The sequence below is a fragment of the Tenrec ecaudatus genome, chromosome 12, assembly GCF_050624435.1.
Source record: "Tenrec ecaudatus isolate mTenEca1 chromosome 12, mTenEca1.hap1, whole genome shotgun sequence".
Taxonomy (NCBI): Eukaryota; Metazoa; Chordata; class Mammalia; order Afrosoricida; family Tenrecidae; genus Tenrec; species Tenrec ecaudatus.
In genome coordinates, this window is record NC_134541.1 from 36,938,893 (window position 1) to 36,963,381 (window position 24,489).

Here is a 24,489-nt window from a genome sequence, read left to right on the forward strand (position 1 = left end):
CACTGAGAGGAAAAAAATATCCAACGGGCAGATAGATTTTTTTAAAACAAATTACCAAAGTAGCCAGTGAAGTAGTATCACTGCTTTCAGATGTCTTTATCAAAAAGGCAAGCTTGACAAATTGATTTCTTGAAGAGATTTTGTAGAAGATACGGTGAGCTCAGCTGTGAACTCCCTTAAGGCCAGACCCAGCGCTCCTGACATGGCTCTTTCCTCAGTGAGGCCAATGCACGGGGCTCACCTCGTGATCAGTAAAGCAAAGGCCCCTAGCTGGTTCAAGTCCCAGCTAAGTATGCAAGTATACAGCATCAGAAAAGTGTATTGTATTCAGAACCTCCTGAGCAAAGGGGTTATTCTAAAAATGAACAATTGTATATCCATCACTGATGACCACACTGTAAAGTATGCTTCTTTTGTTTAGGGATAAAACATGAGGGAAGATTAGGAACAATGCAGAGAGTTTGAAATAAATAGAATTATCAATGTTTCCTAGCACCTATAAAAGGACAAGAAATGTACTGAAAAGCAAAGGTATATTTCTGTTGAAATGAAGGAAAATGTTTAAAGACAATATAATTTAAAAGTGGCTAATATTTCCTATGATAAAACACTCCTAATTCTAGGCCCAAGTAAGGGAGGTAGTTATGGATCAGAAATGGTTAAATTCTGTTTTTAAAAGTGTCTGTCCTTGAAGATGCGCAACTAATGGAATAGCTGCAGATTCAGATAAATGTTTTTATCCAAAGACTACCTACTACTTTCCTTTGCTGTTTCTATTTTATAAGAATACTTTGCTTTGTAATCTGTAACATTATTGAAAAAAATCAATATATTAGCCTCTTATTTTTGCTTCACAAACACAGAAAGACTGAGTGTGAAAAAGTAAGAGAAAAAGGACTTTCCGACTCTAACTTCTGAACAAAAAGGAATAAGCCAGATAAAGCAAAGGAAGAAAATATGAATGATAACATTTTATTGCTTTATAATAAAATTTTAGCAATGGAAGGGACCTATGAAATCTTCAGGTCAAACCCTCATGAGAAAAAACTGAAGTCTAAGTCACTGGTCCAAATCACAAGAATTTAAGCTTACATTCTTTCCACGTTCAATTGTCTGACTAGACTACTTGCAAAAACAAAACCAAAAAATCCATCTTATTTCCCAATTTCAATTTTTTACTTTCATAATTACTTTGCTGGTATCATTTTTAAACTCATAAGACATGCACACCAATCATTTACATGACTTCCCAATTTAAGATTCCTTGTAGATTACATGTATCATTTGACACTACGCATTTAAAACAAAGTTTCATACAATTTCTAGTAAAAAATGTTTCATTCTAAAAGTGCCACCAACTTTTACGAGAAAAGCAGTGTCACTGTCTATTGGCGTGGGGGGAGTGGAGTGGGGGGGGGGGATTACTCTAGCCATATGCATGGGATTTTTATGTAGCTATTGTCTCTATTCCATGAAAAACATACTTACCGTGGCAGCCCCTGCATCACACGGTACATGTGTACACGATACAGAGCACCTACTTAAAGAAACACACTCACCAACATATACTGTAAACTTTTGCAAGTATTACAAAGAAGGAACTTGGTTTTGGTTTTGTTTTTTTTTTTTACTTTAAGTAGATTACTTGCCAATTTTTCCCCCCCAAAATGGCGTTTTGGGCAGATGTTCTGCTTTGGATTATAATTTCAATAAAGAGAAAGTATTAGAGGTTGGCTTAATTGATCTGTGTTGGCAAAAGTCTTACTTTAGAAAACTGTGCCCATTAACATTTATTACGTCTAGACAACCCTTTTCAAGTAACATTTCATTGATGTCCCACGTTACAAATCTAAATCTCTCAAATGAGTTTTCAATGTTATTATTACTGCTATGATCTATGTAACTACACTCAGTTGTTGAACTGATCCTAAAGACCCTGTCACCACACATAACTTCTTTGCCAAATAAATGCTCGGTGCTCCTGAGTCATTAAAGTGAGACTACTGTCAAGATAAGCCAACACGATGATCAACCATAGGAAAATTTAAGTTCAGTTACTGAGTATTCTCTTGTACTAGAATAAGAAACGTAATAGGTGCAAAAGACAGCTCAGGTGGGGTTGCCGTTTTCCTTCTGCTGTCTACACTGGTAGCTAAGAGGCGAGTGGTGCCGACTGGTTCCTTGTATATTTGACACACAGCCCGTGTCCAGTGGGGCCCTCCCCAAGGGACATACATTTCGTACAAAGATTGTACTCGTGTTTTTCTCAGACCCCTGGCTATGCCCTGTTCACATGCAGCCTCAGTGGGCTCTAAAAGTTAAAAATATGAAGGGAAAGAATCCAATCCACAAACAAATATCTTTAAAATAAGAGAAAAAGAACCCAACGTTTGTCTCTAATATGATGTAATCCTAATATATTTATTTTAAAATCATCATGAATAAGCTTATTTAATAAAAAGCAGAAGGCTTTCAGAAATAATTCTGGTCCATCAATTCTGGTCCTTTTTGGAAAAAACAAAAAATCTAGAGGAATCATTCCAATTGTGGAAAAAAACAACAATACAGCCACTGAGAAGGCTGCTGTGAAAAAAAATTAATAATTACTCACATAAAACTAAATATTCTCTTCTAAGTGAGTTTCTAAAGTTTCATGGAAAGATCCCACTAGCTTCATTCCATGCCTCCATAAACTTTTTGAAGCTCCCTTTGTATTTATACTTTTCAGGCTTTAAAATCAAACCAAAAAGAAAACTTCTTACAACTGGCTACTAATTTACAAGACACCGAAAATGCCTCTCACTTACTTTTGTTTGTCATTAAAACCAACTTCATGGACAGAACAATGGAGAGTATACTTACTCTTAGTCTTGCACAAATCCCACTGCAAGGCACTGCCTGCCTCGGAAGGGCGTTTTGATACAGCTAACATGTTACTAAAGTTATATTTTTGTTATTTGGTAAAACAAACTCATTTTACTTTGTTTTCAAACTTAGTGTCCTTTGGAAAGAAATACACTTGCTTGAGAAATTGGAAACTGGATAAAGAAAACATACCTTTGGTTCGAGAAAGCACCCTCTGAAGTATCGATATTGCACTGATACCCCTCTACTGAGGACAATGGTTGCCTTCCATTGTCTGCTGGGAAGGAAGGGCAAAAGAAAACGGAAAAGGTCAAAAGCAGCAGAAGCCCCATCAAACCCAAATCTATACAAATTTCATAATTCACAAGCCCCGTCAAGGCAGATCTGTGACATACACATGCCATGTATTCATTCCTCCACACAATCTTACTAGGGGCCTACTCTGGACCAGGTACCGGGAGCCCCAGCTTCAGGACGCATTCTTTCTAACAGAGTTAAACAGACACACACCAAAGCAGAAACCAGTGCAAATCAAAGGAACGATAGCTATCTGGACTTTCTGATGGGCAGGAAGGTTTTAGAGCATGGGTTCCCACTTTCTTCAGGCCGTGACCCTTTCATACAGTTCCTATGTGGTGGTGACCCCCCAACCATAAAATTATTTTCGTTGCTACTTCATCACTGTCATTTTGCTACTGTTAGAATTGTCATGTAAATATCTGATATGCAGGGTGTATTTTCATTGTTACAAACTGAACATAATAAAAGCATAGTGATTAATCATAAAAACAATATATAATTACATATTGTGAAATATTTATTTCTAATGACAAATAAATGAACTTTTGTCTTGAAGCATGGTGTAGCATGGGTAACAGTCTTCACTCCGGGTACTCAATTGTGGGTGTATCTGCATGTGGGCAGACCCGCCTGGAGAGGAATAGAGGAGTGATCTTTAGATTCCTAAGACCATTGGAAATATATGTTTTCCGGTGGTCTTAGGTAGCCCCTGTGAAAGGGTTGATGGACCCCCCAAAGGGGTAACAACCCACAGGTTGAGAACCGCTGTTTTAGTGAGAAGACTTGACTGAGGGGTAATCTATCTATCTATCTATCTATCTATCTATCTATCTATCTATCTGAGCTGAGAACTAAGTGATGAGGAAGAACCAGCCATACAGTCTGAAATATTCCAAACAGAAAGACCAACGAGTTTAAAGGTGGGAAGACGGAGCCAGATCTTTTCTAATGTGCCATTTCCTTGGGATGTTAGGTTGCAGCTCAGAGGCACTGGGGACAAGGTCTATGTGTCGAGAGAAGGGACAGGCACAGACAGACGACACTCGGGTCCTGATGCTCCTCACTCTAAGCATCCTGGGCCCAACTGCTGCCCAGCCAGCCAGCACGCGTCTCCCATGCTTCCCTCAGGCCTTCCTAAAAACCTTGACAGCTGTAACTCAATAGTTGCCTGGGATGAAATGATTCATTGTAATTTATGATTGTAATTAATGTTCAGCTTCAAATCATAAAACCAGTGGTATCCAAAGTATAGTCCCCGGACCACCATCAGCATGTGGGAGCAAGAAATGGCGATTTTCAGGGTCCATCCAGACCAGCTGAGTCAGAAACTCTGGGTTCAGGGCCCAGTAATCTGTGATTTAACCAGTCTCCCGGGACCCTGGAAGGCACTAAAGTTTGAGAGCCACCATCACAGACCACTGCACAAACATCAATTAAGTAGTTCAGAGTAAACGACAACTCAAATTATGTTATTTCAGGGTACCCAAGGGTGGGTAACCCCTACTTCCAACCTGGTTCCACCAAGACAAATCTGGGACATTCCCCTCAATCTGATTCCATCATCTTGGCTCTTAACAAAACAACCACAAGGAGCTTGGCCCTTGCCTTGACAATTAAATGCATCTGGCCTTTTTGAAAAGATGTTTGTCTTGGTTCCCTTAAAGGAGACTTTAGTTTCACAGACCTCAGGTGTGGGGCCTGCATGTGAAATTCAATATAACTTCATAGGGCATTGAGAAATAAGTGGCTGGTTAAGAATCACTGCTGTAAAGCAAGAATAGCACATATGTAGCTTGTACCCTTTAGCCCCCAAACCCTTTAACATAAGGTTTCAGGTAGATTGTACCAACTAATAGTTAAACTTTGCCAACTCTGCTAGCATAAATAAATAAATAGATAAATAAAAGGAAATTTCCAGTTCTACTTACTAATCTATAATTAGCTGGAGTGTAAAACATTATCCCCACGTCTACAGAATTCATAGGAAACTTTGAAAATGTATTGGAACGTACCTCATATCTTCTCATTCTCAGTCTCCAGGAACAGCCTTTTGTTAAGACCTGCTACCCAGTCCCCACCCCCAACGAACCCCTGTACAACAGGACAAAGTCTGCCTGCACCGTGCTCCAAAGTCCAGCTGCGCTTGCGCCCTTTGTGCACGGACCCTCAGCTCTACGGAGCAGGCAATCCTTCTCTAGGGACTGGCACCCCTAGACTATGTCCCAAATTCACGAGACAATAACTTCCTCTGGTCACCTTTGCTTCTGTGGAGCATTCTGGCTGTACGTCTGACACAGACCTGTTTGTTTTTCTGGTAATCCTTGGTGTTCTTTGCATCAACACCGTAAGTCAAGAGCATCGCCTCTCCTCCAGTCTTCCTTATTTGCATGCATGAGACACTTGAAAATGTCATGGCTTGGGCCAGGCACTCGCTAGTCCTCAAAGTGACAACCTAGCTGTGTAACACTGTAAAGACATGGGGGCACAGTGGCTACCTGCTGGGGTGCTGAACGTCAAGGTCAGCAATTCGAAAGTACCAGCCATTCAGCGGAAGATGGAACTTTCTACTCCTGCAAAGAGTTACAGGTCTCAGAAACAGGGCAGTTCTAGCCTTTCCTATAGTCTCTATGAGTTAGCACTAATTCAATAGTAGTGAGCTCGGGTTTGTTTGTTGTTTTTTGGGGGGGAGGGGGAGCAGATTTGCCCAATGCAATACGTAACTTGATATCTTGCCTGCTGCATCCATGAGAACTGACTGTGGGCCCAAGTAGAATGAAATCTCTGGCAACTTCAGTCTTTTCTCCATTTATCATGATGTTTCCATTGTTCTATCACCTTTGATAAATAGTGTGGCGAAAAGAACACAGAAGGAAATGCCAGGGGTTCACATATGACTACACAAAGGAGGAGACTCCAACTCCACGGCTGCCCAACGATGATTTCTATGGGACAGAGTTCAGAATATGCCAACCCTGCAACCTTTACTAGCCTACGTCGCGACACCAACTGTTCTCCCCCAGCACTCTACTGCTCAGCTGGTTCCAATAACCCATTGCAATGACCACATTGCAATGACTCACTAACAATGTCACCACCCATACACAATACTCAAGACTGTGAAGGAAGTTATCAGTTTGCAAGTCAGAATCAGAACCATGACCGATACAGTTCTTTTGTACAAAGCAGGACTTTTTTTTTAATATTCCAATGTGTACTACTTTTTTTTTTTTAACATTTTATTAGGGGCTCATACAACTCTTATCACAATCCACACATAAACATACATCAATTGTATAAAGCACATCTGTACATTCTTTGCCCTAATCACTCTCAAAGCATTTGGTCTCCACTTAAGCCCTTTGCATCAGGTCCTCTTTTTTTTTCCCCTCCCTCCCCGATACCCCCTCCCTCATGAGCCCTTGATAATCCACAGATTGTTATTTTGTCATATCTTGCCCTATCCGGAGTCTCCTTTCCTCCCCTTCTCTGCCGTCCATCTCCCAGGGAGGAGGTCACATGTGGATCCTTTTAATCAGTTCCCCCTTTCCAACCCACTCACCCTCCACTCTCCCAGCCTCACCCCTCACACCCCTGGTCCTGAAGGTATCGTCCACCCTGGGTTCCCTGTGCCTCCAGCTCCCATATGCACCAGTGTACAACCTCTGCCCTATCCAGTCCTACAAGGTAGAATTCGGATCATGGTAGTTGGTGGGGAGGAAGCATCCAGGATCTGGAGGAAAGCTGTGTTCTTCATTGGTACTACATCACACCCTGACTGACCCGTCTCCTCTCCTAAACCCCTCTGTGAGGGGATCTCCAGTGGTCGACACTTGGGCCTCGGGTCTCCACTCTGCACTTCCCCCTTCATTCACTATGGTATACATACACACACACACACACACACACACACACACACACACACATACACACACATATATTTATATTCTTTTTTTTTTTTTTGCATGATGCCTTATACCTGGTCCCTTTGGCACCTCATGATCACACAGGCTGGTATGCTTCTTCCATGTGGGCTTTATTGCTTCTAAGCTAGATAGCCGCTTGTTCACCTTCAAGCCAAAGCAGCACTTTTGAGCCAGGATGCCTGCAGGATCTTTTCTCTCTCATCCTTGGCCTCTCTGTCACATGACCCCTGGGCCTCTGCCCTGCTCAGTCAAGTGTTATAAAGCCCCTTAACACTGAAAGACATCCAAAAGGCACCACATTCTGCAAGTCAGCCTCCTGCCCAGGGGCACTAAACTCATTCCCTGGGCCACATTGTCTTGTGGTCTCTGTGGCTTCTCTGCAGGTATCCCAGCTGTGCTCCACTGTGGCTTTTGTCTTGATGGCAGTGGGACTCTCCATGCCTGCTGTAGATACAGCTCACTGTATATATCCAATCGAATGCCAAAACGGAACAGTCCCCATGTCAGACGCCGCTACACCTCGTTTGCAAGCCCCCAGCCTTGAGGGCATAGTGGGATGCATATTGAGTCGTTCAACGGCAAGGTCAGCAGTTAGAGATCACCAGCCGCTGCAGGGGCGAAGCATGATTTAGACTTAGAAACCTACAGGGGCAGGTTTACTCTGTCCTCCAGGGTCACTCTGAAATGGCACGGCTTGATTTTTTTTTTTAAACATAATTTGGTGGTTGTTCCCAAGGCTACAGATAGAACATACTAAATAACTCAACTGTGCCGCAACTTGCTTACTGCATTCAGTTTGCTCTGCCATCGATACTTCTAGCTTACGTACCCAGTTCCATGAGTTGAATCTACATATAAAGCTCCCAGATTCCTAGCAATGCCTAATTGCCCTAAGTAGTACTTCTAAATGCTTGCTCTGGATTTGTGTAACTCTCACATCACGAATTGATTTTTTTTTTCTTTTTTGGGCTAGCTCTGCTCCATGGTATGCTTCTCTAAAGAAAAATTGAATTTCAGCCTAAAGAGCCTTAATCACCCAGGTGAGTGTTTCTTCATAAATGAAATGGACATATTTGTAGATAATTCAAAATCTCCTCTTTCCCCCTCCCCACATATACTTCAACAACCAAAAGTATGTCCAAACAAATACCCAAACACCAAGTGGGCATCCACCTTGGTTGACATCTACCACAAAAAGGTAGCTGAAGCCTAGAGAGTAATTCTGCTCTGGCAACTAAAGAACTGGCTACCAACCCAGCTCTCCCTTCTCCCATTCGGAGGCACCAACACACCCATGCTAAATGTAATGCTATCCTTCATGTGGGTAGTGAATTCATGCCGCTGCTTCAGCTAAGAACCCTAACTAAGCACACATTGCTGTTCTTATTGTTGTTCGGTGCTGTCAAGTCACGTCACTCATACTGGACTCCGTGCAACAAGCAGAACTGTCGCAGAGAACTCTCTACATTGTCATTTCTACCGAGTGAACCATCAGGGGCTCACACAGCGCCGCTGGAGGGGTTCGAACCGCCATCTTTCAGCTAGTAGCCAAGGGCTTCACTGTTATGCTGCCAGGACTCCTTAGCATGTGTATGACTCTCGTTACTTCTAATGAAATCAAAGAAAATAATCTTGTAGGCTGAAACCAAAAAAGGAATCATGCAGTAAGAAGCCAAAAAAAAGTAATTCCAAAACATTTAAAAAGAGAACTCAGGAATATAAGCTGCTTATTTAAAACTATGCTGGAAATACCAGGCGACAGCCCTTGTTTGACAGGGGAACCCGTGTTTCCACAACCAACGTTGTAAGAGGAATCCCTGTCTACACAATGTGCTTGTGCCAGCTTTGACCAACGTGAAAATGAAAATGGAAACAAAAACAAGGGAACAAAACAATACAGGATTTTAAAAGTCTCTAAAATCACAATGTCACAACCCCCCTGTCATGTAATACTTCCAAGCTTACCTTTCATCTGTCTCATCCTCTGGAAGAAGAGTCACAGCATTTTGAGGATTCCAATTTCCCAAAGCATCACAGCTTCCACAGATTGCAAACACTTCCCCTGCGGAAAAGGAATGAACAGTGTCAGCTTGGTTAAGTAGGCACGTTTTCCTTCCAGGAGGCAAGAGCAGCATTAAGCTGCACTAGTCCAAGCAGCTGCTTCTTCACCAGAGATGGACTAGCCTCACTGGCAAGGTGCTGTGTCCCACACGAGGACCTGCGTATTGGGCCAGTAGGCAGAGCAAAGCCAGGGAAAGGGCAAAGGCATAGGGGTGGTTTTTCCCACATCTGTTCAACATCCACGGAGGCAGTATCACATATACGAAGTTGACCATCAGGAATGCCAAGTGCTCGGGAGGATGGGGGAGGTAAGGCAAAAAGAGGAGCCAATTCCAGGGGCTCAAATAGAATGTAAATGTTTAGAAAATAATGTTGACAGCATATGCACAAATGTGCTTGATGCAACTGATGCTATAAGAGTTGTAAGAGCCCCCAGTAAAATGATTTATTAAAAATAAAAATGCTAAGTACTTAAGAGTACAGTACCTGACTTCAAGTTAGTTTCACATTTTAATAAAGCAAACACTAAATGCAGACAAACACTCCAGAGAAACATTAACCAATAAGAATTCAAGTCGTTTTTTAACAAGCTAAAAATTAAGAGAATAATCAATTGGACAGCAGCAATGTAACAGAAAAACGGAATCTGAAGATGTACATAGTGGAGATCATTTGTTTTTCTCATTAAAATAGTGACTATCACATCATCAGAATACATTTCAGTAGCTCTGAAAACCCAGCATTGAGGCTTACAGTTCAGATTATCCACAGATCTGGTCTGTATGTGAGTTCCTGAGAAAAAGATAACCTCTAAAACCCTGGAACATTCTCAGTGACTGAAGTAGGCTGGGTACCTGTAAGGGCTCCGGAGAGAACAGACTTTATAGGCTCCACTAATGAGGTGATTCAGGGGGTGGATGGCAGGGTCAGAAAGGCGCAGGTCTATCGGCTGACTTCACAGGGGGAGCATGATCCAATCATCCTTGGGTAATAATAAAGCCGGAGCCCTCGTGGGGCAGCACATAAGCATTCAACCATGGAAAGGGCAGGGGTTCCAACATTCTTGTCTCTGACCAATTCATAGTGACTTTACAGGACTGAGCAGAATTGTCCCCATGGGGTTCCCAAGTCTATAAGCGTTAGAGCCCCTTCTTTCTCCCAGAGAGATGATGAGTTGAAACCAACCTTTTGGTTATCAGCTGAGCACTTACCCATTACCCCTCATGGCTCTAACATGTAAGTAGCTCCTAAGCCCTAATCCCAGTGAAGATTCTGGACAGAGAAGCTCCAAGGATTTCCCAGTTGGTACGGATATCGATGCACACAGAAGGGTAATAAACCATAATCCCAAATTCAGTGGTTTACATTCTGGTGGAATATTGAATTCAAGGAAGTAGAGAGAAGCAACAAGTTAGAATTGAGAGAGCATGGGAGGAATCCTAGTTAAGGCTGACTTCATGAGGGGATAGTATGGTGGTTCTCAACCTTCCTAATGCCGCCACCCTTTAATATAATTCCTCATGTTGTGTTGACCCCCAACATAACATTATTTCCGTTGCTACTTCATAACTGTAATTTTGCTACTGTTATGAATCATCATGTAAATATCTGATATGCAGGATGTATTACAACTGTTACAAATTGAACTTAAATATAACTAAAGCATAGTGATTAATGACAAAACAATCTGTAATTATAATATTGTAAAATATTTGTTTTCCGATGGTCTCAGGTGACCCCTGTGAAAGGGTCATTTGACCCCTCCCCCCAAGGGGTCATGACCCACAGGTTGAGAACCACTGGGTAGTAGGGAGAGCCCCAAATTTGCAACCAGCAATCAGAGGTGAGAATGACATGGGGATCTGAATCTTGTTGAAGGACGCTGAAGTCTTGGGCAGACTTAGAAAACTGAAGGGTTATGTAAGTTAACTTGAAATCTGGTCTAGCTCAGGTAAACAGGCTTCATGTAGAGGTCTGTATGCGTAGTTAGGAACTAAAGGGAATAGATTTCAATGCATTGCGTTCCCTTACAACACCAAAACTAGAGCCAACACCTGTTGTGAAGTGCCATCAGGCAATTATAATCCTTAGAGGTCCGCAGTGTACAGAACAAAACACTGCCTGATCCACTGTCATCCTCCCAATCTTGCTGGATCTTTGATGCCATTGTTGCTGCCACTCTGCTAATCCTTCTCCTTGATGGTCTTCCTTGTTTTCACTCACCCTCCGCTTCACCAAACATGATGTCCTTCTCTAGGTTCTGGTCCTCCTGATAAATTTCCCAAGTAGAGGGAGCTTCAAAATTGGGTGGAGAAATGGAAAGGATAAGGAAAATTTCCCACAATCTTATAGGCGCAGTGTCCACATTCTCGCTCCTAAAAGAGCATTCTGGTTGTACTTCTTCCAACACAAATTTGTTCTTCTGACAGTATGTTTAATATTCTTTCAAACACCAAAATTCAAAGTCATCTATTTTCCTTTGTTCTTCCTTATTCATTGTCCAACATTTGCATGCATAAGGCAAGTGAAAAGGCACTGGTTTGGATCAGGATTAGTCTTCAAAACAACATCTTTGCTCTTTAATACTTTAGAATGGTCTTTTGCAGCAGATTTGCCCGATACAGTACTTGATTTCTTGACTGCTGATCCCATAGGTGTTAATTGTAGATTGAGGTAAAATAAAAGCATGAACATCACAGTTTTCTCCATCTCCCATGATCTTGCTTATTGGCCCAGATGGGAGGATTTTTGTTTTATGTATGTTGAGGTATAGTCTTTAATCTCTATTAGTAGGTGATTCAAATAGTGGCATAAGTTCTCTAGTTACAGTGTTTAATGTGTCAACCTATTTGAGATGGCCCCTAAATTCGGGTAGAATATACCTGACCAGCAGGTAGGTAGCATCATGCATGAGAAACAGAAAAAAGATGAAGGATTTTATCTTGCTTGGATCCGCAATCAATGCTCATAAAAGTGCCCATCAAGAAACAAAACGAAGCATTGCATTGGGTAAATCTGCTGCGTAAGACCTCTTCCAAGAGTGTTGAAAAGCAAAGCCGTTACTTTGAGGACTATGGTGAACCTCACCCAACCCACATGTGAAAGTTAGACACGGAAAAAGTAAAACTGAAGAAAAACCAGTGCATTTGAACTATGGGGTTGGCAAAGAATATTGAAAGTACCATGGTCGACCAAAAGAACAGAGTTACCTTGGCTGAAGCATGGCGAAGCCTACTTTGGATATAGTACAAGGAGAGACCAATCCCTGAAAGAGGAAGGACCCAAATGAGCTGGATTGACAGTGGCTACCACAATGGGTTCAAACATAACGACAATTGTGAGGATGGCACAGGACTGGGCATTTGTTCTGTTGTGCATATGGTCACTATGAGTTGGAACTGACTCAAGGACACCTAGCAACAAAAACAACATGCTCAAAGTCTAGGTACTTTGGTTCTTATAGACTTTAGTTCTCTCTTCAGCTTTACCTTAAAGTTACAGATAAGCAATTGATGGTCTCTTCTGCAGTTGGTATGTGGCCTTGTTCTAACATACTGAGCATCTCCATCTTCCAAAGATCTGATCAATTTGATTCCAATGTGTTCCATCCAGGAGGGTTTATGTGCAAAGTCATCATTTATGTTGAAAAAAAAAATTACTTGCAATGAGTAAGTAAACGGTTGGTCTTACAAAATCCTATCATGTGGTCTCCAGTGTCATTTTTATACCCAGCCATATTTTCCAGCTACATATTGTTCTGTTTCCAGTGTTTCCATTCCAATTAACAGCAATTATCAATACATCTTGAATGCATATTTCAGAAGTTTCACACAGATATTGGTTAAAATCTTCAATTTCTTCATCTTTGCTATTAGATGGTTACACATGAGTAATAGTTGCATTAACTGGTCTGGTTTTCCTTATAGTGGTATTGAGTATTGTTCTTGAGGATAGATCTTGACATACTTTTTGACGATTAACTTGCTATCTCTTTGACTTTCATTTACTTTCACATTTCTGGCATAGCAGACTGTGTGGCTGTCCAATTCTAAATGACCAATAGCAGTCTACTTCAGCTCACTATGCTTAGGATAAAAATCTTCATGTATTCCATTTCATGTTTGATGACTTCAAGTTTTCGTATATGTACACTTCATACTTTCCATGTTTTAATTATTAATGGATAGTTGCAGCTATTTCTTCATTTTGAGTATTATCCCATCAGAAAATTAAGGTTTTATTCCATCCACATCATTAAGGTTGACTCTACTTTAAGGAGACAACTCTTCACCATTATCAAAATAATGTTCCACTGCTATTCTGAAGGTTGTTACTGGACTTTTTTTTTTTTTAAAGTAGATCACTGGGTCGGTCCTTCTTGATCATCTGTTTTCATCTGGAAGCACTGTTGAAAGAATCTCAACATGGATGACCCAGCTAATATTTAAAACACTCTGGGCATAGCTTCTAACACGTATGTTAAATGTGATATTATTTAGAAGATCTGTAACTACTTAGATAAAAAAACACAGAAGTCTTTGACTTATAAATGACATACATGGAATTTACCTATATACTTGCGTATACGCCAAGTTTTCAGCACATTTTTAATGCAGTTTTTGTGGTAAAATTAGGTGCTCAGCTGATATTCGGGTAGGCTTATACTCGAGTATATACAGCATATAGTTAAAACTTATAAAGATAATGAGTCGGTGCCAGTTGTAAAGTATAAGGTGGACACTTCCACACTCTGAGTACAGCTTGGCTTTGGGACTTTAGGTACAGCTCTAGTAAGACTAGGTTAGGCATGGGGCTGCTAACTGCAAGACTGGTGGTTCAAATCCAACAGGTGTTCTTTGGGCAAAAAATGAGGGTTCTGTTCCCATAAAGACATTACAGTCCCAGAAATCATCTATACGGTTAACTATGAGTCAGAATAAATTCAATGGGGGTGAGTTGGGTTTGGGTTTAGTCATCTGCATGACCATGTTGTTAGCTCAGACCATCTGAAACACAGTTCAAACTGTGCGGTTACTCAGTTTCTGAAAGCATATATGTGAAATATATGGTGGCTAGATATAGGGATTTCATGTAAAAATATTCACCAATCCTGTAAAATATATGTGTGTATGTAATACTTAGTCTAATCCAGTAAGTGTTTGCATAATCATTTCTGATTCCTTTTTTTTTTTTAATGGCAGAACTAAATACATAATAAGGCTGCTGAGTCAACTCCAACTCCCGGGGAAGTGACTTGTAGGATGGGTGGACGGCTGCTCTAGGGTTTGGAAGAGGATGTAATCTGTACAGAAGCAGACTGCCCTACCTTTCTCCCTCAGAGCAGCCAGTGGGACTCTAGTGCCAACCTCCCAGTTAGTACCCTGCCGTGCTCCCTTTGCAAAGAATAGAGGGATCATAAAATAGCTGATTTTGGCCCATTATATTTCTACTTCTCAAAACAGAGTCACATTGAGACATGGAATCAGTGTTGCATGTCCCACCCCATCAGCAGGCTACGTTTGTTCTGAAGAGGATGCGGTGCCCAAACGGGGAAAGGAAAACTGGAGGCGCAGCAGCCCACTTCCATACGATGCATTTTACCAAGCACCTCCTGCAAAACGACTTGGGCTTTTTCCAATTCCCTTTGAATATGGCCCCTTTGAGGAAGAAAGAAAACTGTTCTTACTGGGAAGACAAGATATTGTTTAATTAGTACTCATTTATGAGATTACAAAAACTCGAATGCTAACGAGAAAAAAAAATTGCCAACAGAACCCCATCTGCTCTTGAAAAAAAAAAGGAGTGGGCTTCAGAAACTTTGTGGAATGGAATTCTTCCAGGAACTCCTTTTTTAAGAGCAGTATTATGTTTACCAAACAAGAAAAACTGCAGAAAGTAACATTTTCCCATGTCCCTCCTGCCCTCCTCATTTGCCCTGTCTATGAATTAGATGATGTCGCCTCACTCCCCCAAACTATGCCCTGGGCTCCACACAAAGCCCTGTGTCCGCCACCTAAAAAGGCTTTACTCTGCTATACACGGAGGCCATGTCCACCTTCAATCTATTTGAATCACAGATGCGCTCAGAAGAGCATAGGCACTGAGAAGGAAGCACCAAGTGAGGGAGATGCACACCGCTGGCTGTGAGGCAGACTCCACTTGCAGGCTGAGGTGGGAGGGACACCACAAAGGAATTCGCACACGCCAGGGTTTCAGGAGCTGATGTCAGACTTAGTATCCTGACCTGTGAGAAAATACCAATTCTATTTTTTAAAACCATCCATTTGAGACTAATCCTCGTCCTGCTTGGCCCTGTGTAACACAATTCCCACAAGTTGCCCAAGGAACAGGACGCTGTTGCAAGATGTTGGAAGGTAAATGCCTCCTACACGGCCCACACTTCACCTGTACTTTCCTCCCTGATAATCTGTGTCTTTGGGGCCTTTAATTCCAGGGAAGTATCCCAGCACAGCAACCAAGGGATGGTCAGGCCGGTACACATACACAGAAAGAACAATCACCACCTTTGGGTAGTCAGTCCCCCTTTGGCACTTTGGTCAAAGGACCAAAAGTGGCCAGAAAGACATCACCAGACCAAGCCAGAAGATACTTGAAAGCACGGGGTCCGGTTAGCCATGTCCTGTCAAGAAATCCCAGGCACCCTCCTCATGTTCAAGGATCAAGGCGTCTGCCTGGGTGACTGTACTCCCGACTTCCTTTTTGCTTGATAAAGCCAAATAAAGTACCACCACCCGCCGCCGCCACCCCCCCCCCCCCCCCCCACCGCCTTTCGCTCTCATTCCAGGGAAGCCTGGTGGGTAACAGGTCTGTGTTTCTGTTGCAGCAGCAAAAGCAAACCAAGACATACTTGTTTTTCCATATCATTCACACCTTCCATTAGTGTGGCACACACTCCTTTAATTGTTCCCTCTTTTCCCCTCAATGGCTTCCACTTCACCTAGGGCTCCCCACTCTCCCCACATTCAGAAAACAAAATGTCTTGCTACTGTAGAAAACTATCTCCTGTCTCTCTACCTCCTCCTTGCATAACATTCACATGCACCAGATCTCCTTCCCTCTAGTCTGAGATGAGAATGAGTGTCCCTCTCTCAAGCTGACCTTTTGTGGCCAAACTTGTGCTTTGTCACCTGACACAGCCAGCCCCTTCTGGCTTAAACTGCCTTCCTGCAACTCTAACCCTGCCATCCTCTCTGCACAGAGGCAGCCTTGTTTGACTCAAAGGAGCCAATCCACGGAGTGATTATCAATCTTCACCTTGAAGACTCCTGTCCAGAGATAGAGCTGCATCGTACCAAACCACCTCTGCTAGGGACTGTAACTTGGACACTCGGACACAGAAGTATATACTGATAAGTGGGTTGGTTGGTTGGTAGAAAAGTTAACAATGAGCTACTCATTCATTCTTTGAACATATGTACTCAGTTTGATGGTCTGGATTTACCCAGCAATATGTTGGAAGAAAGGCCTGGTGATTTGCTGCCATAAAATTAAAAAAAAAAATTCCTTGCCATTGGGGCAATTCTGACTCAGAAGAACCCGACAGGGCAAGGTATAATTGATTCTTTGGGTTTGCAAGACTGTAACTCTACATAGGTAGAAAGTCTCCTCTTTCTCCCACAGAGAGGCTGGTGGTTTCAAACTACTGACCTTGTTGTTATCACATGAAGCCCTCTACAGCCAAGAAAATGCTGTTGAGCGCAGCTTTACTCTGAAGCACAAGAGGTCTCCACCAGCATAACAAATTTGGTATCAACAGGTTATTTACATCCAGAGTCTATTAAACACGGAGGTATGGAGCCCAGGTACACACTTGTTCAGAGCCAATTCCATTAGCTTAATCATGAGACTGTGCAATGAAGGTTTAAGTTCCCAACGGGCACTCCTAAAAGGGAAAATATACTCACAACAAGTACAAGAAGAAAATGTTCTACAAATGATTGTGGGAATGACTGGACAACTCTTGATATGACTGCACTTTTGAATTAAAGAAACTTTAAAAAATAAAAGGGAAAATAATTATACCATTATAATAATACTGTCGTGATGTGCTATATATTGCACTAACATTATTTCACAAACTTTTAACATATAACAGAAAATTCAAAAGAAAAATATTAAGCAAATCATAGTAGTAAAGTGGTTCCCCAACTTCATGTACTCAGTAAAGTACCATGCTCTCACAGTCATAGCCCAATCAGCTTTGTCCTGCCCAATTTAAATGCACTCGGTTCTCTTGTGAAGACACAATTTGTGGAGGTCCAACTCCCCATTGAGTGAACTAGGCCCTGAGCACATTTCACATTCGGACGTGTGGAAAAGATCTAAAGACAGTCACTAAAATTTAGGTGTGGTCTTATTAACAACTCCAAACTTCTGGTAACTAAAGCAACTTTTTAAAATAAATAAATAAATAAGCTTTACAATACCTGGTGAAAGAGTTCCTCTTATTTCAAAGGTAACCTGCGAAGGTGTCATTCTGAAGGTTTTGTGTTTAAATGTCGTGCTAAAAAGAAAAAGGGAGAAATGGTCATTTACTGACAGTATATGAAAATATTGGCACTAGATAACTACCCTCAAGAATCAAGTTCAAGAGCAAATGAAACTCAATTGTGAGAAAAACATTCATTTCAGAGTCACATACACCCAGGTGTCTCAGTGGTTCAGTGGAAACAGCACTCAGCTGCCAACGGAAAGGATGGCAGTTGGAACTCGCTAGCCACCTGACATGGAGCCCTGGTGGGGTAGTGACTACAAGTTGGGCTCTGATCCACAAGGTCAGCAGTTTGAAACCATCAGCTGTTCCTCAAGAGACAGAGAAAACCTTCTACTCCCTAATAAGATATATAGTCTCAGAAACTCACAGGGGCAGTTCTAATCTGCCCTAAAGCGTCATTATGAGTCAGTATTTACTAGATGGCAGTGAGATTTTTTTTTAGAACCAGTGGCTTCCCAACAGAAGTTGTTTAAGTGTGTGTGTGTGTTAATGAATATATATGAAACAAAACTATTACAAAATGTAAAATGTGTTTCCTTTTAAAGCATCATTGTCTGTCATCACATAGTGCTCTTCTGATAACCAGCTGTTTCTAATCCAACCTGTCTGTTGACGTTCAGGTCACGGCGAAGGGAAGAAAAACAACTGCAGTCAGGAAGCCACTTGGCTCAAAGAATTTCTACTTTAACAGTGAGATATCAGTTGAAACAAATAAAGGGCTTAAGTACTGCTCCTTGAAACAAATGAGTTACAATCTGCAACAAGTTTGAGAATCCACTTCTAAGATACAATGTAACTATCAATCCCTTAAAGTTCTCCTGCCCACACAAATGCTCCTTTCAGATATTCGCTAAGTAGCCAACATCATCAGCCAACATCATCGCCCCACTGCCTTCCAGTCCATTCCATAACTCCATGTTGGGTTTCTGAACCAGAGCCTCATCTTGATTTCTCAAAATGGCTGATGGGTTTGTTTCACCCCAACCCTGTGGTTAGCAGTCCAATAGATCGGTGTTTGGGCCCCGGTTCCTCCAGGCCCACAGGCTCAAGTTAAGAGGCGTGGCTCCTTGACCAACTTCTGACCACACTGCTGATTCATCGGGTGATCCTACCCCCTCTCTTCCCAAAGGACCAGCTGCACTCAAAGCCCAAAATCTCCAACTTACATTTTAGCTTCAAAATCCTTTCATACATTTCAGAATGATTTGAATATTCTTATCCATGTCCCTACCTTGGAACCACTTTGGTTATTTACAGAACTCTAACTCCTGAAATCTCTGAGTTCTTTTTCCCCTTGTCCAGTTTCTCCTTAGCTAAGACTTGCATTCCTGTCTTTCTCAATCAAGGGATCTATTTGCCAACATCTAACCAAATTGCCTAAGGCAGGAAGTGGATAAAACAAATACAATATACCAATTCTCAAGAAGAGTAGGCCACTTAAGTAGAGAAAGAATACATTCTCCAACCGAGGGCACAGCATAGTCTATGTGCAGTAACTTCTCCAAACCAGAAGCACGCAGGCTGCTGGGCTGCTCTGTGGGTTGCAGCATTAGCACTGTGACCTCTCGGAAGCTGCCCACCAGGCTTGTCTTCTGAGGGCTCTGGGGGGGATTGGAATAATCGATCGGGTTAGCAGTGGAGGTTAAGTTTACACCACCCAGGGACTCCATAACATCTCCAAAACACACCCTCACTGCAACCCACCAGTGTTCTTAAAAGGTTTCCTCTGCATTGTTTCTAAGAATTTACCCAGTTTAAATTTTATTTGCAGTTCTACATTATTTTTTAAAATCCAAAAGTAACTTCCAGAGCTACTCAACCATTGCTTCCTCCCTCCCTCCCTATCCTCCTCACCCTGCAGGAACACTGCCCCCCCCTCCCCTCCGTTAACTGACAAGCCCTACTCAAGGTGGGGAGAACGAGAGTGGCGGTTGTCACAGGAGACAATTCCCAGCCATTTCCCTGGGGGAGCTGGTGGTGGTTTGTTACAAATTGGGCTGCAGACAGGAAGGGCAGCCATTCTAAAGCCCAGGGGCTCAGAGGGAGCAAACAGCAGCTTTTTATTCCCATAAAGAACTAGTCTCAGAGACCCACCAGGGGGCACTTCTACCCTGTCCTTCATGTTCACTCTGAAACCAGAAGAGTTTGGAGTGTTCCTCCCCACCTGCAGGGTGTGACGGAGGCCCGGAGACATTTATTTGTAGCTGTCTCACAGTGAAGGTGACACGCGGCATCCAGCTCTCATGCTGATTCCTCGTGTCCGCAGAGGACAGGGGAGAACTGCTCCTGTGAGTTTCAGAGGCTGTAACTCTTTACGAGAGTAGAAAGTCTCATCCTTCTTCCATGGAGGGGCTGGTGATTTTGACCTGCTGATCTGTGCAGCCCAATGTGTAACCACGCTGCCACTAGAGCTTCTCCTGTGCACCAGCCCACCACTAATAATCGAGGAACAACCAACTCTCAACAGTGCGAAGGCTGAGACACGGGGTCTGTGAAGGCTGCCTATGGGGTGAGGGAGAAGGGAGGGCTGTGAGGGGTAAGGGAAATGTCTACCTTGGCACAGTGTCAACCAGAGTCCAAGCTCAAGGTTAACTATAAATTGTGTGTCATCACATTTCCATCAGCGATGAAATGTAAATGTTGAATATATACCCAACAAGGCCATCTGTTACCATGACTTCACGTGACCACATACTGGTACCTTTCCAGTTAGAAAACCTAAGATTAGATGCTGGAGCAAAACCTGTCTTTGATCCAAATAATTTCTACAACACTTTAGTCTTCTTCCTGCATCTTAAGTGTGAATGAGAGCTATTAAAAAGCACATACATATAAGTGTATCCAGTAATGCCTGGAAGAGAAAAAAAAAGCTGTCTAAATCCCCAAACAGCTCTCAACCCTCATTCCCATAACCACTGTGTGGTTACTTAAATATCTTGTCGTCAACAGCGCAACGCCTACCCATTATGCCACCGGACACCCTATTACCTGAATCTCTTAATAGTTCTTTCTTAATAGGGCATCTAGTGATAAATTTTCCTTTTTCTAAAAGCGAAAATGAATCCCAGAAAGGAAAAAGTCATAAGGCTAGCAACAACAAAAACCCGCAGACTTTGAAGTGGCTGGATTACGTAATTTTAAGAGACAGCAGAAAAGCACCATCATGCAGCCTGACTGCAGAATAATCAACCTCAACCCATGACTTGTACTGCCATCCAGTGTGGACTGCTGCAGTTCCCAACTGCCTCCTCCACGGGGCCACGTGGCAGGTGCTCAATGATTTTGCTGATTGATTTAAAGTAGTTATTTTACCAATTGGAAGGGAAATCAAATACGACCATTCCTGCACTCTACAATGGACAGCTGGTCCAATATTGTCTCTAGGTTTCTACAGCATTAAGGCAAATGGGGAAATTTACCCAAGGGCCATCTAACAAACAGGGAAATCAACTGATTTTTAAAATGCCGCCACTCAGGGTTAAGGGTGCTTTTAACAGCACCCTGTGAATGGCCACACAAGGCTAAACATACTATACAAAGCTGAATTCACAGCCATAAAAATCTCTCTCCAAAATCCAATAAAGCATCATCTTCCATTTGGACTGCCAAAAGCAAAAAAAAAGTGGTTTAATATTCACCTCCCAAGATATTTAATAGCATTCCAAATAAAAACCTTGGGGGGGGGGCATGTGGCACATGCTGCTTCTACAGCAGTTTACTCTGTCATGGGCAGAAGCCAGAATTCTGGTGCAGAATTAAAGCATACAATGTTGGAGGCCAGCTACCATCAGAACAGTAATAAAGATGTAAAATTCGACTGTTTTCTGACACAAAATTTATACACTTACCCACACTGCCCTTCTTCTCAAATAAGAAACAAAAAAAAAAAATCCCAACTGGGAGGGGGAAAGGTCTTTCAAATACACATAGTACAGAAAATATTTATGGGCCCATGCTGACTGTACAAACAACTCAACCAATTCACTAGATGCATGGATTATACTTCCTGAGATAGGTTTTTGGTTTTATTACACATAACCCCCGTTTTGTGCTTCTTGAAGATAAATATTAAGCAGCAATCTTACTAGACATTTGGAGACTCTTAGGAGAACCAATGAACACTCATTTTTAAGATGCAAAGAACCGGCAAAATATGAACCTGGTGAAGTTATTATCCTTCAAAATTACTTCAGAGTTTACACTACGTGGCCCACAAAAAAAATTTGTTTTTCTTTCTTCTTGTCAAAGAGATTTGCCAACACATGGTTTTACTGGTTTACCAACTTGGAGGACAAAAGGGAAAGTTAAGCAAACCCAGGGGTAAGAACACTTAGCGAAGAGCTAAATTGAAGTAGAAAGACTATTTTTCAGCTGAAGTGTGGTCTTTTAGTTAAAAGGAAACAGCTCTATTTCCTGACATCTTTTTCAAAGAAAAACAGCTGTTTCCAACTCCCCTGGCTCTGTTTTAGAAGGCAGAAGCTTGCGTCCTCACCAAGAACTATCATCAAGAAAGACACGTAAGGCCAACTTTTCCAACCAAGAATTAACTCTGTTCTTCAGGACTTGCCTATTCTGACCACGGGTCCCTGGTACCCCCCACCTCCCCAGAGGCAGCTTGAAAGACAGCCCGGGTAATCTGCTTTCAAAACGCCACCGCCTTGAAATCCCATGGGGTGGTTCTGCCCAGCCCATGTGAGGTCACCAGGAGTCAGAATCCACTACCCAGCAACTGACAACAAAGAACAATTCTGACCCCAGAATACTTTGCAAATATCTTAATCAAATGTATGCAGACAAGCATGCAACAACATTGCGTGCAAACATAACATTTCCACGGATTCTACTGGGCCATACTAATTCCTTGATCAACTTTCTACACAATGCAGTACAATTTCCTCCTCCCCCCCTTTTTAATTTTCTGGTCATGGGAAATGGGTTCTTTTCCTTTGACGTTATAAAGAAAGGCCTGATTCAGCAACCTACATTTTGTACATAGAAAACTGCACCATGTTCTGCCACCGTGAGATTTCCCCCGGGGAGGGGGGGGGCAGGGGGGGAGGTCATTATTACTCTGACCCCAACTTCTTGTTGTTGTTGCCTATTGTAAATGCGGTCTCAAGTACTGGTTCTCCCATTGGTTAAGGCAAGAACCCCCTGTAGGAGGACCCCTACAGCGTCACCTCAGTTGGCTTCACTCTGGTGGTGGTTTACAGGCAGAATGCTGCCAATAAAACTGCTAGCTTGTATTTCTTTCTGGGCACAGCCGCAGTTGTCAGAAATGTAGCAAGATGGAGAAACCTGAAAGGAAACACGAGCCGATACAAAGAAGCGAGAGAGCTCAGGAGTCGGAAACCAAACAAAACACCGCTGGGTCCCCAACCCCTCGCTGCTGGGTCCTGCCAGGTGGTCTCCGCCGGAGCTCCGTGGGACTGGACCACACCTGCCTCAAGGTCAAAGAACTCCACGATCCACGACTGTGGCTGGTCCGCTTTGTAACCGGGTCGTGGGGCTGGTGTCACCCACGGGTCCGCAAAGCATAGCGAGGAGCGTGGGGGCCAACTGGACTTGGGGCCGGTGATGGCAGCGGTCTGAGAATGGTAGCTAGGGGCCCGGAGCCTGTGCGAAACGCAGTACCACTTTGATCGTTTTGGAACAAGTGAGTTCCACGCGTTTAGGCCGAAGCGGGCACTCGGCAGCTGTCAGAAGGCGCCGGCCTCCGAGCGCAGCCGCCGGGGCACGCGAGGTCGCTGGCGGCCAGCGTGGTTTCTTTGTCTGGGCGCGTGCTCCCGGTGCCGCCGCGCTGCTGTCCCGTCGCCGGGTGCCGGTGCCGGTGCCCGTGTCCCTAAGCCCCGCGGGGCAGAAGGCAGCCCGGCGCCGGGCAACCCGCCGAGTCGAGCCCGCCGCAGACGCGGAGCCGCCTGCAGCTCGGCCGCCTCGCCCGCTGCCCGGAGCGGCTCTAGGCCGCCGTCGGTCGCCCCTCGGGGACACCGGGCCGGGGACCCGGCGCCCGCGCAGCCCGCGCCGCGCAGCCTGACAGCTCGGCCGCCACGTGAGCGCGCGCCGCGCCGAGCCGCCTCACCTGCCGGCTCCGGGAGTCCGCACCGCCGCCGCCGCCCGGAGAGCCGAGGGCCGCGGGCCCCGCCGCCGGCGCCCGCCCGCCTGCCTGGCCGCGCCGCGGTCCCCCACCCGGCCCGCGGCGGCGCTGAGCGGCAGGAAGCGGCTGCGCTCAAAACCGGTTTCAGCTGCTCCGGACCAAACCGCCAGGACACCCGGAGGGGCGGGGCCCACGGCGGGCCTGACGTCACTCTCGGCGCCGCCGGGACCAATCGGCGGCCGCGCGCCGAGGCTGGGGGCGGGGGGCCCGAGTTCCTGGAAAGGGCGGCCCGGCCCCCAGGGCATCCCCAACATCCCTGCTTGCGTCCGGCTGACTCCGGGAGCCCAGATCGCCGCTGCCCCCCGCGCGGACCACCGCGGCCTCCCCACTCGCCCTGGGGACAAGCCAGGGGGGGAGACGGAAATGGTGATCCCCAATTGCCACGGTTGCAAACCAGGGAGCGTAGCAAACGTTGGATATGTTCTAGGAAACTTAACTTTCCCTACATAAGGAGCTGGCACGCCGAGCCCAACCGGTCAAGTTCAGGACCAGAATGACGTGAGCTGGCCGGTGGGGGAGTTGTAAGCTTTGCCTTTCCAAGTTTGTTCTGCAGGTCTGCAGCGTCACCAGGCTGAAAATGCAGAATCTCAGCCCACCCCAGGCCTGCGGATCAAAATGCATTCAACAAGACCCCTGAATGATTTGCATACCACGTGGAGCTTGAAAGAACT

General features: G+C 44.0%; 1 protein-coding gene across 2 annotated transcripts in view; it reads right to left on the reverse strand.

Moving 5' to 3' along the window:
- GPCPD1 (glycerophosphocholine phosphodiesterase 1) overlaps positions 1 to 23,898 on the reverse strand; it is a 58,829-nt gene extending 34,931 nt beyond the window's left edge. The window contains exons 1-4 of one of the 2 annotated variants that reach the window (XM_075563974.1): positions 23,744 to 23,898; positions 17,597 to 17,673; positions 9,054 to 9,150; positions 3,058 to 3,139 (exon numbers count right to left, since the gene is read on the reverse strand). In XM_075563974.1, the coding sequence (XP_075420089.1) occupies positions 3,058 to 3,139; positions 9,054 to 9,150; positions 17,597 to 17,645 (228 nt within the window). In that variant the 5' untranslated portion in view covers positions 17,646 to 17,673; positions 23,744 to 23,898. Of the gene's footprint in view, positions 1 to 3,057; positions 3,143 to 9,053; positions 9,151 to 17,596; positions 17,674 to 23,743 lie in introns of both variants that reach the window. The other variant, XM_075563972.1, reaches the window with a different exon arrangement.
- Positions 23,899 to 24,489: the final 591 nt, after the last annotated feature.